General features: G+C 47.6%; 1 protein-coding gene across 16 annotated transcripts in view; it reads right to left on the bottom strand.

Moving 5' to 3' along the window:
• The window catches only part of SAMD11 (sterile alpha motif domain containing 11), a 153,424-nt gene extending 141,736 nt beyond the window's left edge, over positions 1 to 11,688 (bottom strand). The window contains exons 1-2 of one of the 16 annotated variants that reach the window (XM_060276218.2): positions 10,745 to 11,688; positions 7,294 to 7,385 (exon numbers count right to left, since the gene is read on the bottom strand). In XM_060276218.2, the coding sequence (XP_060132201.2) occupies positions 7,294 to 7,385; positions 10,745 to 11,591 (939 nt within the window). In that variant the 5' untranslated portion in view covers positions 11,592 to 11,688. Of the gene's footprint in view, positions 1 to 7,293; positions 7,386 to 8,315; positions 8,384 to 8,461; positions 8,770 to 9,001; positions 9,118 to 9,491; positions 9,631 to 10,043; positions 10,183 to 10,744 lie in introns of those variants that run through there. The other 15 variants (XM_035118490.3, XM_035118487.3, XM_035118488.3 and 12 more) reach the window with 15 other exon arrangements.
• Positions 11,689 to 15,555: the final 3,867 nt, after the last annotated feature.

The raw sequence follows: 15,555 nt of genomic DNA, 5'->3' as shown, positions 1-15,555 counted from the left end.
GGATCCCTTGCACAGTAGCCACTTGGCAGATTGTACACAGACGGGTGTTAGCATGCCATTCTTCCAAAATGTGCAGCAATCAGCCACACAAGGACCCATATTGGCAAACACCTTGTGAATATGCACTCCACAAAATCGCCCCAGTCATCAAACCTAGCATGACCCTATATAGAAAGTACCATATATCATAAAGGACCAATTAATGTATATTAATGCAGACTCAGCAAACCATGTGTCAAAAGCCCTTTTCCCTTCCCAACAAGCCTTCCCTTCAGACATGTATTTTATATGTAAATAGCCACACAATATTTTATTTAGTGCACTCCACAGCTATAAATTGTGTTGCTGTCAAAATGAATGTGATGTTTTTCAGCGTTATAGAATCACCATCTCAAGGAAACCTGAATCTGCTGTGCTTCCAATTATCATTGTTGCTGTGAAACCATGAAAATGGCACACTGCTTATGACACCTAGGATTAAAAGCAGGCAAGTTTAACCCATAATACTAGAGTTATAAAACAAACTGTGAAACACTTCCTTTACCACCCAAACTTCCAGGTACTCCACATTCCAGGGAGTTCTACATGCTATAAACTATTTTTGGCTAACAATTTAAAGTAATCATCTGCACCAGGAGAACCTTTATAGTCCTCTTCTCAGAGAGCTGCTGGCAGGGTGGGGAAGGAGGGCTGTAGTGAGAATGACACGGAAGCTCAATAATGTGGCAAAAGCATGCAAGCAAAGCTTCAGAAGTTTCTACCCTTATTTTAATTAAGAGACTCCACAGCTCTTTAGATTGACTATTTGATCTTGTGCGTTTCAGCTCTGCCCTGCTCATGCCCATTCTTAGGGCATGTTCAAACACAGAGTGGTGTCTGGGTCTGAGGCACCCATTTGACCAGCCCAATCCTTGCAAAGTGGCTGACAAAGTGGCTGACCTCCACTAGTCCCACACATACAGAATGTGTGGGGTATTCTTTGTCTGTCTGTTTATTTTATATGCTACCCTTCATCCAAGAAGCACAGGGCGGTTTATAGTATAAAAACACAAAAATACATAACATAATAACAAACAATGCAGTAACACCCCACCCCACCCAGTTTAAAAGGCCATTGGTTGTTTAATCAGCCCCAGTCCTGGGTGAAGTGGAATGTTTTCGCCTGGTGCCTAAAGCAAAGCCCTAGCTACCAGGGGAGGGGGGACAGCCAGGTTTTTTGCCCCGGGTGAAGCCTCGAGAGGGGTGCCATTGAGGCTCCCAGTCTCTCTCTGTGTGTGTGTGTGTGTGCGCGCGCACACACACACACAAATGTGCATGGGGGAGGGTGCCAAACTGGGTCTTTGACCCAGGTGAAATAGAGCCTAGTTCCACCCCTGCCTAAAGATATGTCATGAAGGCACCAGGTGAGCCTCCCTGGGGAGAGCATTCCACAAATGGGGAGCCACTGCAGAAAAGGCCTGTTCTCATGGAGAAAGCACACAAAGAAGGGCCTATGATGAATGAAAGGTCTGGGTAGCTTCATATGAGGAGTGGCGATCCTTGAGGTATTCTGGTCCTGAGCTGTTTAAGGCTTTATAGGTCAAATGCAGCACTTTGAATTGGGCCTGGAAACTAATTGGCAGCTAATGCAGTCAAGGCCAGGATTGGTGTTATATGCTCAAACCGTCCTGTCCCGGTGAGCAACCTGGTCACTGAATTCTGCACCAGCTGAAGTTTCCAAACAGTCTTCAGAGGCAGCCCCATGGATAACACATTGTTGTAAACTAACCTAGATGTTACCAGAGCATAGACAAAAGACATTAGGCTATCCCTGTCCATATAGGGGTGCACCTAGGCCATTCAACCAAAGCTGATGAAGGCACTCTGTGCCACCAAGGCCACTTGAGCCTCAAGCAACAGTAAAGGATCTAGAAGTACCCCCTAGCTGCATACCTGCTCCTTCAGATGGATGTGTAACCCCATCAAGAGCAGACAACCTCCCATCCATCCATCCATTCTAGGCAACTGCCCACTAACAGTACCTCAGTATGATTTGGAACGAGCATCGGTTTGTTGGCTCTCATCCAGTCCATTTCCGAAATGGTAAGCCCAAGGGGCAAAGTTAAATTCAGCAAAATGTTGCCTAAAATTCTGAGTGACATGGTTCCCATCAGTGATGGCTGGCGTACATTGAGACTAGCAGGGTGGAGAGTAGGAAGCCCAAACAGTAAACAGCCCAAACAGTAACAGCCAAGTAAATCAAAATGTGTCTCCATTCTTCTCCTTCTCTTCACTGCTAGATTCTACAAGGGGCAATAATAAGACTGAGAAGGAGGAAGCTGACAGCTATGGTCAACCCAACAGGACTGGCTGTAAGTAAGAAGGTGGGAGAGGGGGATGTCTGAGGTTGGTGGGGTAATGTGTCATTTGTCCTAATGGTCCTATTTTCTCTTATTCAAGTTCACTGGTGCGTTAAGGAAAGGGCTTTGGGGCAGAGGTTGACGGTCGTACTGAGCAGAAGGGCCTTCCAAATACAGCAGGGTTGGCTTACTATACTATACGTATTTAAAATAGGTGAAGTAATACACATTACCATCCACAGCAGATGTCAGGAACCTTTGGCCTTCCATATGTTGCTCAGCAACTTCCATCAGCCCTAGTAAGCATGCCCAATGGCTTGGGGGGGGGATGATAGGAGCTGTAGTTCATCAATATCCAGAGGGTCAAAGGTTCCATATACCTGATCCAAAGCGAACCCTGCCTGCCCTTGGTAAAAGCCTAAAATTAACTAACTACACCACAGTTCCCATTTTGTGGCAAGGGGAGATACCACTCTGTACACTTCCTGTTCAGCACAACAGCACCCAAAAAAGGGAAGGGTGCTCTTTCCACAGGGCCTGTAAGACAGAGTTGTTCTGCCTGGCCTTTGGCTTGGAATCAGCCTGATCCCCTCCCCCTCTTTCCATTTCCTTCTGTGATGGAACCCCTATTTGGGGACTTCCCAGGCTTTTTTCTGGCCCATGTAGGACCAGTCTGGATAGTTGGCCTTGGTGAAGTTTTGACGTTTTCTCCCCCAAAACAGTTTTGATTCTGGGTTTCCACTGAAATGATGCTGCATTTTAAGTTGTATTTTAATCCTGTTTTTAAGTTGCATTTTAATAAATTGTTTTTATACCTGATGTTAGCTGCCCTGAGCCCGGTCTTAGCCGGGGAGAGCGGGGCATAAATAAAAATTATTATTATTAATGTTGTTGTTGTTGTTGTTAGAACGCACCCTTGGGTGACAGTGGCTCCAGCCTTCCAGTGTGGTAGCCATGTTACATTTGTTGCAGCAGAACAATAAAGTACAGTAACTTCTTGACAAGACTAAAAAATTATTAGGGCCTAAACATTTGGACACTAAAGAGCCCCACTTCGTAAGAAGCACAAACGGTGCTTGAAGTGAACTAGCTCTGCATTACCAAGTTTAGTTAATTAGTTAAAAACAGGGTGGATAAAAATCAATGATTTTTTTAAATCTGATTTTTTTTATTTAAATTGGATTTTTTAAAATAAAATGCTTTTTGAGGAAAATATATTACCATCCAAAGGTTATTCCATCATGAAATAGAGATTAGTTTTTTAATTATGTAGAATAAGGTTGTATATGTTTAATTTTGGGGGTAAATAAATTCCATTAATCCATTCACAATGCCATGCTCTTCCAGAGGTTTTTGTAAGATTATTGGGCAGTTTCTCTGCCTACAAGATATTATCACAGATGCTTGGTTTACTTTTGCAGTTCTCAAAACTGAATTTGACTCAACAGAGATCACATGCCTCTTCTTCACAGCAAAAATGTTATAACATGAACAGAGTTGAGAAAAAGACCTTAATCCTATTGTTCTACAAACCTATGAATACAGAAACAACCCCTTCAGTGCTAAGTTTCAAGAAGTTCAGTGAATAGAATAGAAACAATATTTTTCTGATTGTTTGGAGTGGACAGTATTTAAGTTTTTCATATGTAGGCTGGGCTGACAGTCTAAGTTTCTTAAAATATATATATATTGTTTTTGTTTAGCCAAATTAGTTAACAAACATGGATGTTTGTTTAAGCAAATAACATATGCTGTAATGTTATTGTTTCAGTTGAATAAATCTATTCAAATTGTTATTATTAAGGTAATGATTATTTTTCTCCTTCCTAAGTACAACAGTAAAGTTGTCCAAATATGAATAACCTATTAAACTGGGGATAAAAAACTAATATGAAAAGTTGTTATTCTAAAAATCTTCATCTACTTGCATATTAAAGTTATACCAGCAAGAATTAGTCTTTATGTAGAAAACTATGATTTAAATCAAGCCTTACTGACTAGTGATTTAAATCGTGATTTAAATCAGTTTGATTTAAATCAAATCCACCCTGGTTAAAAACTCTCTAAACTACACCTGTAAATAATTCCCATAATTGCTGGACAAACTGAAGATGAATTGCCATATTTTTTCCGTCTATAAGACGCTCCCATGTATAAGACACCCCCAAATTTTGGACATTATTTTTAAAGGAAAAAAACTGGTCTTATACACGAAAAAAACACGGTAAGTGTTTTGTGGGGTAGAAAGATGTGAAGTTCATATTTGTGTTCATTCTCTTACTCTTTGGGCCTGTACGCTTAAATATAATTATTACTGGAGGAAATAAATGATCCAATTCCTCTGTGTGGTTTTTTAATGCTTCCTTAGTCTTCTGAAGTATATTTAATACTTCAGCACAGCAACTTATAACATTTAGATATGGCGGCCTCTTTCAGTGGGTGAGATGTGCTGTACTCCTTTTTTTTACGTAAACACAATATTTTTTAGTTTTTGTTTCATTTTAGCTGTATATTGGTTTTAATTTTATTTTAAACTCACTTTGAGATAATAATAATTAATAATAATAATAATAATTCTGAATGCTGAATTTTTATTTTATTTTGCCAAGGATCATTTGGACAAACTGTGAAATGAAAATGAATTAAACTAGTTCACTCTGCGAAGGGACGGGCATAAACTTGAATTAATCCCTTTCTGGACGTGCTGAACTTAAACTAGAACTGGATTGTCCTGAATGACTTAAGCTAGAGCATGTTACAAAGGTGGGGATACCTGTGGGCCCCCAAGAGGTTGTCAGGAGTCCAGCTCCCATTGTTCCTGACACGGTCCATGCTGGCTAAGACTTATGGAAATTTGAGTGCAACAGCATCAGAAAAGCCACAGGTTCTCCATCCCTGGCCTACAGCAGGGCTGACCTTAAAGACAACTCAGAAACATCAACTGGTTCAAAGTGCAGTGGCCAGATTACTGACAGAGGTTGTCTTTAGAACCCATATAACCCCAAACAATTGCATTGGCTGCCATTGTTTCTGGGCCCAATTTAAGGCGCTCACAAATATCCTTCTTCCATTCAGACCCTCTTGGGTGTTAAGACAAACGGGGTGGGTGGGTGTCTTGGTAGTTATGCTACCCACAGAAGTTCGGGGCATTCTATGTTGCAGCCCCCAAATCGTGGACTTCCTCCTTGACAGAGGTGTGTCTGACACCTTCACTGTACAGCTTGCCACGAATGCTTGAAGAGGCAACCTATTTACCTACTCCGGCCTCTGACACTTGAGGTGTGTGTTTTCAGGACCCTATTCTTAGAAGAGAATTTTGTTTTAGCTGCTTTTAATTCTGAATGTTAAATTGTTGCAACCTGCCCTGAGACCTGCTGGTGAATAACAACCACCACCAACAACAACATAATAGCATATTTTTCCCTCTCAGGCAGCAGGTACCACCCTTCCCAAAGGAGCAACCCAATATATTTGCAATGTGGCAGCGGCCTCTAGATCTCATACGTCCCAGTCAGAGAAGTGCCCACCACTGTACAAAGAAGAAAAGCCCACCCAGTGTCTAGAGCCTGGGGGCTCTGGACTTTCCCCAACACAGCTACTGAAGCTGGTGAGTGATAATATAAACAGGCCTAGATTACCTGCCCCCCACTGCCAATACAATTTAATTGGGGTAGGTAGGATCAGGCTCTCCAAGGCTGAAGAACTGGCCATCCTCAAATCAGGTATCTTAAGAGCACATCTACACTATGAATTTAAACCTGCCTCAAATATGTTTTGCTGTGATGACCCCGGGGTCTCCCTCATCACACACACACACAAAACGTAATGGAACTTTTGGAAATGAACATACCACCACCAAGCCATATACTGCAAATAATCAGCTGCCTTTCAGCTGTCAATAACCACATTTGCACTTCACAGACCCACAAATCCTCATTTGGCATTCAGTGCTCATTTACAAATGTTTATAGATACACAGATCTTACTCAACAAGCCTCACTTTGTGTTATATCACACCACCTTTACCAGAAAAAAGTAGGATGCCATGCAATTGTCAAAAAGTACTGATGCGAGTCAATTCAGTAATCACAAATGGAAACCCAAACCCTATACTCTTAATGACATCACACTCTTCAACAGCGGAGAATTACGGATTCCTGCTCCAGATTCTATGCACACAATGTGGGTTGCAAATCCTCTCTTTGCCCATAAATACGATTTGAAAGGTGTGGGGCTCGGAACCCCACCCCATCGTTTCATCATTCCAATTTAGAATACAGCAGGGTGCTAGAGTGTGCAAAACCAGCTGCGTTAAGTGATCTTGGGTGTAAGTACATTTACATGAAAGTATGTCTCATTGATTGAAGTATCGGAACAGTGGAGAACGGGGCCTTGCATTTAATTGAACCCTACTAAACATGTTCATTTCCATTTTCAAAAAAAACAACCCACAATTTTTTAAAACGAACATCGTGTTCTCTTCTTTTTTCAAGATAGGGTTGTGATTCTTCCAGTCTTTTGCCAACACAGTTCCACAACATGCACATTCCGATATCATAATCTAACTTCAAATCCTCTTACATTGACTATTTTGCACTGCTGAATAATATACCAGAAAGCTGATAGAAAACTCACAAATACTTGAGTTGGCATCCTTGAACAGCAGTTTTGCCTGCCTGTTGGAGGCTGCAACCCTGAGCCCTCCTCTCTAACATGGAGCTAAAACTAGATGCATTCAGCATAAGAACATCACAGGATATAGCTCTCTCAATTGTCACTGAGGACCACAAACCCATCTCCCACCAGCAGTCACATATATACTTAAAAACAGTGTGCACACTGGCGGGGTGTGTGTGGATAGAAAAAGAGATTATCAAATAGAAATGTGGCCAAATATTGAAACAGAAAAATTATTGCTTTGCGTTCTCATTTTGGTTTTTCGCAATCATCTTACCACTGGAGACGAAATTCGACACCCAGGGCAATCACAGATTGGAGGATGTACCTGTAAGATTCCTTTGGACATAAGAGTCTTCAAACTTTTCCCTGGATGAAAAAGAAAAAAGAGGGGAATGGGGGAATGGAAAGAACAAAACAAGTATTTAGTTCGGCTTTTAAAAAGAAAGAGACAGACTGAGAGGCTTAGCACAAAACAAGCCAGCCTCTAACTGCCCCCCCCCCCTTTACAGGGCCCTGCCTTGCACCTTAATTGAACTTTGTACCCTGTGGAAATTATGAAAAGGAGTAGCAGCGCTCATTAGCCCCTATCTAACCTTGTTAAAAATGTTCGCCAGGCTGAAAAATAATAGGGGAACCCTGAAAAGGAGAGGCCTTGGAGGAGCAGAGCTGCTCTGCACCCACCCCGCCTCCCCCTGCATCAAGCAAACACCATTCAAGATGCCTGCATTTGCAATTCACAGCCATGACGCCAGCACTCAAAGGATAAAACGCACAGACACACACAACTGAATGCAGGTAAAGAAAGGCAAACAACAGGCTGAAGAGACAGGCAGGGAGTTTAGCCCCCGCTGCCCCTGAAAAACTCTTTTCTCCGTCTCTTGAACACCAGCCCTCCTCCTCCTCAGAGGAATGAGGGGACTTTTCCTGAAGACGGCCGGAGGAAGGGGGTAGGAGCATCATTAGAGCGGCGGCAGCAACAGCCGCTCTCCTCCACCTCGAGGCGATCAATAAACAAGGCGAGGTGTCAGTCACCTCCTAATGGCTCTTGGGACCCTCGGCGTGACACATACAACCCTCGGCTAATGACATGTCAAGACGGACGCCTCTTGGGCTTCCCACCTCCTTCACCCAGCTCTCCTGCCCCCGCTTCGCCCCAGCATCAGCTGCCTCCCCGAGCAATGAAATAAAATAAAATAAAATGAGGCGCGGGGGGGGGGGGGTTTAAAAGAGAGCGCGAGCCAATGCAAGCCACAGGGGCGATCCTCGCCTCCTCGCACTAGAGCAACAACGACGCACCCGCTTGCGGCTCCACTTTTCCAGGGGAAAGTCGCTGGGCCGAAGGTGTAGGGAGATTTTGTGAAATCAAATTCTTAAAAAGGAGGAGGAAGAAAGAAGAGGAGGTTAGAGGAGCAGCCGCCAGTACAGACCTCCCTCCCACTCACCAGCTCCCTCGCCGCCGCCACCCACCTGCCTCGGCGCATTAGTGGATCCGGACTGAGCGGCTGGGGTCGGGATTTCGGTTTCTATTCGCATCAGCCCTCGCCGAAGCGACTCCCCCCACCCACACGCCCGAAGCCTGACAGGCGCACTTCCAGAGCAAAGCAGGCGCAGCAGCAGACCCGCGGTTGCCCTCCGACCCGACCCGCTCCTCCGCTTAACCTCAGCGTCGGCGGAAGGGGCGACTCCAAAACATCGAGGCCAGTCCCGGATCGGGACACAAGCGGCAGATCAACAGCAAGCCACGGAAGACGCCACACTGCGGGTTGGAGGAGGGACACCACAGGTCCACGTGCCTCTTGCCAGTCCAAGGTGTGTGTGGGGGGGAGGGGGTAGCAGCTCCGCTCATTGCGACGCCGTAAAAAAATGCAACCTCTCTCACACGCATACAGTACTTGGAAGTCGGCCCCGCAGAGTTCAGAGGGGCTTACTCCCAAGTTAGGATCGCGCCCTCTAAGAATGCCACGCTACGTGCAAACACGAACCTTGCGTTTTGGAACACCCCTCCTCCCTCCAGGAAGCAGCGAGGTTGTTGCGCTTCACTTGCCATTCGGGGGGATGCCGGCGATAGGCGATGCCACCGCGCGAAAAGCGCTCCCGCCAGTCGCGCCCAGCCGCCCCGGCGCAAAAGCTACACTCGGAGAAGAGCTTCGGCTTGGCGGGGCGGAGAGGGGGTGACGAGGCGGGCGCGCCGTTCACACATACACAGGCTGAGCTAGACGTAAACAGCAGCTGTGCAGACACAACCGCGAAGGGCGCCCAGCGCCAAGACCACAACTTCGCAGCCAGGCGAGCAGCGCCTCAAAGGGGACCAGCCGTCGGGGCAGCAGAGAAAACAACACACAAGGCTGCTCCAAAAAGGATGGGAGTTGTCTGTCGACCCCTTTGCTGTTTATAGTTCTGCTTCGATCCCCCACTACACGCACGCACACACACACACGCACACATACACAAAAAGAGCCCAGAAACACACACCAGACTCCGAGCGCCAAAGCGCTGGCGGCTTCTCGGCTCAGTCTGGCCTTGAGAAGTTGCAGCCTCGGGTCACTTCGGAGGCGCGCTCCAGACAGTCCTTCGTCCGCGCCAGGCGGCTCTGGTTTGAAGTGGAGGAAAGATGAGTCTCTTCCAATCCTCAACCTCCCTCCCCCCCCCCGCCGCAACTGGCGCGCGCGCGAGAGAGACTCCGCCACCGCCCAACAAGTGCAAGCTCCCCCCTCCCCATGGGCACATGCTGCTGCTGCCGCCGCCGCTCTTAAAAAACAAACAAATAATCCATCCACGGTTTTACTTGGCCCACAAAATACAAGAGGCGCGCATCAATAAGACTCTTCAACTTTGTAAGCAAGCGCGAAAGCTTCGTCACCGCCGTCCGTTCTGTGTAGCGCATTTGCGGCGTTCGTTCATTCACACGCACGATAAGGCGAGTTTCATCTAAAGGTGTGTTTGAGTCAGTTGACTTTCCCTAAGTTAAAAGGGCAGTTTATAAAAGGTGAGGCGGAGGACAAGGCTTGTGAAAAACGCACTTACAAACCCTCGCGGAACATCATACCGCACACCCGTTGGCCGACAGCTGTTGCCCCCGCTGGACATCAAGGGATTCAGCGGTGGAGAGGGATCTGGGAACGCGCCCCCTCTGAAAACCGCGGGAGTTTCCCAGTTTGACGGGACTCTCTTCTAACACGCGCCGATAGTTAACGCGGTCACGCCCCTCCCACCAGAACGTCGAATCTCCGGGAATGAGCAAAGGAGTCAGAGTGCCTCTGAACATGAACAGAGATCTTTCCCCGTAACACTTCAGTGAACAACGATCAACCCACCACACGATTATGGGATAACGGGACGCGGGGAGACTTGAACCCAAGCCACATATCATTTTAGCAGTTGCACACTATTTCCGGTAAAACGAAGAGCCCTGTGAAAAACTAACGCTTACCAAGCCTGCCCACCCCCCTTCCCTTATCCGAGATCGGGACGGTGCAAAGGCTGCTAAGGGAAAGGGAGTTTCAGCCTTCTGCTAAGGGAAAGGGAGTTTCAGCCTTCTAAAATCACACCCTACCTACTTTTCCCCACCAGCCGCCTGACGAGGAGCCCTGTGCCCCTCGAAAGCCGGCACTTTCGCCACAGAGAGAAGCCAGCCGAGCAAGTAGTAAGGATCAGCCCCGTCGCGTCGCGCGCCCCGGCTTCCCGCCCCAGCTAGCTCGCTCTCTTCCCCGCCGGCCGGTCGGTACCTTTGTGCCGGATGCTCCGCTTCCAGTCCTTGGCGGTCTCTCGGCCGCTGACGAACTGGAACTCGTTGGGAGTGAGCCACTCGCCCCGGTAGCGAATGGAGGGCCCTTTGCTGCCCTGGCACAACTTATTGATGTAGAGGAGCGCCTTGTTCTCGCCGCACTCCACCTCGATGCAAGGCTCGCCGTTGTCGAAGAAGGGCTGGAAATCCGGGATGGACGAGAAGCGCTCCAGCATCAGGTCCTCGGGGAGGGGGTGCGGGTGGGAGTGGGCGGCGGCGTGGGGCGCCGCGTGGAAGTCCAGGTAAGCGCGCTGCTGCTGATGGTGGTGGTGCTGGTGGTGGTGCTGGTGGTGCGCAGCGGTGGCGAAGATCTGCTCGTAGGCAGGCGGGTGCGGGGTCACCACGGGGATGGCGGCGGCCGCCAAGGGGACCAGGTAGTCGGGCAAGGTCTCCATGGGCTGGTTAAAGGCGGCCAGCGCCAGCTCCTCCCGGTCCGGGCGCTCCCTCTTGATGGCCGGCATGGTGGCGGCGACAGCGGCGCGCTCAGCCGGCGGCGGCGGCGGCTCTTCCCAGGCTGCAAGTTGCGCGCTTGGAATGAGCCTCCCGCAAGAGCAGCAGCAGCAGCAGCAGCAGCAGCAGCAAAACCAGCAACAGCCCCAGCACAAGCAGCACCTTGCAGGCGCCGGCGGCGGCGGCGAACCCGCTTGCAAAGCTCCCCAGCGGCGCAGCAGCCAAGGGGCGCCGGGATCCCGCAGCCAGCAACCCGAGCTTAATGCGCCCGGGAGGAGTTCAGAGCGGTGGCGGCGGCAGCGGCGGCAGATCTGCCCCTCCGGGTTAATACTTGACATCTTGGCCAGGGAGAGGGCGCCGCCGCCGCCACAGCTGCCGCCGCCGCCGGAGACATGGTTTCGGTCGCCAAAGGTTTATTGATCTCCACGCACACACACACCCGCCGCCGCCCCCCCCCCCAGCCACGGATCGACCCTGCGCCTCTGCTAGCGAGCTCTTTTCTCTCTCTCTCTCTCCCCCCCCCCACTTCCCCGCCTGGAGTATCCCCTTCTGGCTTGCCCTGCCAGCCCACGCAGCCCTCCCTGCTCGTTTGCCTGGCGTTTTATTTTTAATCTCCCATTTAGACTTATGTTGGTTGTGTGCGAGTGGTTTTTTATTTCTTTTTAAAGAAAATATATTAGTCACCTAAAATCTTGCAACCCCCACCCCCACCACCCGCCTTATTTTCTCTCTCCGTTCCACGCGGGTAACGCACTTTCACTCTCCTGGCCCGCCACTTGCAAAAAACATTTTTTTTTTAAACTGCATTTTTTTTTAATACAAAAAATTGCAATTGCTTTAGCGCACCCTTTGCAACATAGCTTTCCTTCCCTCCCACACAAGCCTGCAACTTTTCCACAGGTCTGTCTCCCTGCTATTAATAATAATTTTAAAAAACCCACCCACATGCATCCACACGTGCACCTGCGAAAGGGGATATTTCTCAAACGACGCCCCCTCCCAGCGAAGCCTATTGAGATTAGGAAATCAATTTCTAGGCTAGAAATTAAAAGCAACTTAGAATTTAAAAAATAAATTCTCTTTCACAGTCGACCATTCCCCCTCCCCAATAAACGCCCTTGCCTTCACTAGAAGTAAGGGGGCTCTATTTGGCTGGGTTTCCTCCTACAGACACCCCTGATAGAAACATATATATTGATATATTTTCGGAAGTCAAGAGTGGAGTTCTGAGAGACTCCGACCTAACAAGCTTTTCCCTCCGCTGCCGATTCTCCAACTTGCCCCATTTAAACAGCACAAGGCGCTTGCAAAAGAGAGAGAGAGGCGGAAAAAGTGGAAGGTGGGGGGACTGACTCTAGGAGAGGGGGGTAAGCGACGGACAACCACCTCCACCACACAATCGTCTCCCCCGTGGTTTTTTTTTAAAAAAGCCCAAATTTACCTGGGTGGATGGGTTAATAAAGGTTGCTCTTCTTATCCGTGGACTCTGGATGCCTTTGTAGTCAGTGGGTGTCACTGGGGCTTTGCCCCCGCCCGAACCTGTTTTCAGCTGTTTTCACTGCTGTTTTGGGCAGCAAGAGTGAAAGTCTCTCTACTCTGTCTCATCGCAACTCTGGTGTTGGGAAAGAATGGGCTTCTGGATTAAGTGTGGTGGCCCCTGCACATTTTTTGGGGGGGGGATTTTTAAGTGATCTTCTCGCTGGCAATCTTACTTAGAGGGACATTTTCTACATCATGGATAGCGAACCTGAGACCCACCATAAGATGTTGGGTTCACAACTCCCACCGTCTCCAGTTAGCAAGGACAACTGTCAGCGCAAGGTCCCCCACTCCACTAATGCATTGCCCATGTTGCCTTCAGGACAAGCATCTTAAACATCATGTCAGTCCTCTGGCAAGGTTCTCAGACTGACTGCAACTTTTCACTGCAGAAGCAGACCTCTAAGGAGAACAAGGCGTTCCAGGCCAGGGTGGGGCTGACCCTCCTTTTTGGATACTGCCCTTGTGTTTTGGACACTACGCAAGGGTCATTGTGTTCTCCAGACAGTACTCTTGGAGCTCAGAACCACCACCTCCATCATAAAACTGGCCCCATAAAACTGTTGTATTCCTGTCCTGTTTACGGCCTTCCCATTGAAGCATCTGATTGGCCAATGTTTTGTTTTTAAACAACTGGTTTTTTTAATCAAAAATTTAATCAAGGTTTTGTTTTTGTAAACCGCTTATTAGGTTTCTTAAAACTGAGCACCATATAAATTTTGTAAAATGTAAAATAAATAAGCAAAGGATTCTGGATTGGATGGGCCTTTGGCCTGTTCCAGGGGCAAGGCTCCTCTTAAATTAATCTAGGTCAGGAAAGGAAGTTATGGAGAACATGTCCTTAGGGAGAGCTCTAAATCTAAATATATACAGTATAGGGGCATGAGTTACATATGAAGAACGTAACCAAAAATGTAATAATGAAAGAGTTGATTCCAATGTTAGTCTTATTCAGAGGAGTACCATTGAAATTAATGAACAATTTCAGTGGGTCTACCCTGAATAAAAGTTAGTCAAATGCAACCCAAAGTGTGGAATTGGATCTCTATTTCATACTACATTTGTTCTAAAAATAAAAATTGGCAGAACTAGTAGGGGCCAAGAAAAAAAATGACTGTGCGGGTGGATCTGGGACCATCAGTTGCCTGTCCTAAAACAACTGTATTTGGCTGCTGTCACAGACAGACTAGTGGGCCACTATGTCCCTGTTCTGAGGATGATCCAGTCCAGATGTTCTTTTATAATATAAAGCAGCTGGAGAAATATTTTTTAAAAACACAAGCAGAACAACACCCCCACCCAAACCCCACACCTTTTCTTGACACTCCTTCTTGCTGAATGCCTTTTCCATGGAGGAAGGAGAAAAAAGTGGTGATCTTGGTTTGTGGTTCGCAACTTGGGTGTGTCAGGGAGATATCCTACCTAATGGCCACATTTACTGCTTTCCATTAAAAGTTTAATGGCAAGGTTTAAAATATTACATTACTTTGTACTGCATGTTTACTTGCCAATATTTCGCTGTATTTTTTTGACAAATGATTCTTTCCTCCCCACTCCCCCTCACCAAAATAATAATAATGATGATGATGAGGCAAAGCTTGGCAGGCAGCCTACCAGAAAATGAACTGTTTCCCACCCTTCATTTGGAATATTTGAAACTGTTTGTAGACAAGCAGCCCCCCTAAAGCTCTGAGAAAAGAGTGATGCTCAGAGTTTTCTGTCTCCCTGCTGGTCGCCAAGGACAAACCGGCGCCAAAAGCGGTTTGTCAGAGAAGCCTTGTGCCAATCTTGTCAGAGCTGAAGGAGACTCTGAATGAAGGAGGGCACAGCGAGGAACTCCCTAGTTACAGCTGTGCTCTGTAAAAAACAACTTGGTAACTTTCTGATGCTGCATCCATATCCAGTACTAGAGCACCCCTTTGGGAACCCTTTGAGCTCAAAGGTCACACTGCACCCGTCCACCCTCATTTGCAGGGTAACTGAGTGTGATGCTGTGGTTAGAGTGCTGGACTATGACTGGGGAGACCAGGGGTCAGATCCTCACTGGGTGACCTTGGGCCAGTCACAGTCTCTCAGCCCAACCTACCTCTCAGGGTTGTTGTGAGGATGAAAAGGGGATGGGGAGAGCTGCGTGCTCCTTGAAGGAAAGGTGGGATTATCCAAAATTACAGAATAAATCCATCAGCTGCAAAATTTGCCTATTCTGGCTACATAATAAGTCTGCTGGATCATCTGTTCCAGCATCCTGTTCTCACGGTGGCCAAACAAATGTCTGTGGGAAACCCACTAGAGCACTCTCTCTTCCTGAAGTTTCCAGCAGCTGGAATTCAGAAGCATTACTGCCTATGACCATCAAGGCAGAGCATAGCCATCGTGGCTGGTAGTCATTGATAGCCTTATCTTCCATGAATAGCCCTTGACATAGCCTTCTCCTCCTACAAAGATTTGTCCAACCCTCTCTTCAAGTGGGTTGGCATCGCTGCCTCCAATTGGAGTAAGTTCCTCAGCTAGTAATTGCTTTCAAGTGACTCAGTGTCAGGGACTCGGCAGAGGAGGAATGGCGGAGACCGCCTCCCCAGCCTGACGCTTTCAGGGAGGAGGAGGAGGAGGAAGAGGAAGACAGTTTAGATTTACAACAGGGGTTTGCAGGAGGTCACAGCTCAGAGGAAGATGAGGGGGAAAGTCGGGATATAATGGGAGAGGAGGAGGAGGAGGAAGCAGTAGAGGGGCAACAGCTGATGGACACTGTGTCTTTAGGAAGCA

This window comes from Zootoca vivipara, chromosome 6, assembly GCF_965207765.1.
Source record: "Zootoca vivipara chromosome 6, rZooViv2.hap1.1, whole genome shotgun sequence".
NCBI classification, from domain to species: Eukaryota; Metazoa; Chordata; class Lepidosauria; order Squamata; family Lacertidae; genus Zootoca; species Zootoca vivipara.
This window is presented reverse-complemented; position numbering and strand designations above follow the sequence as displayed.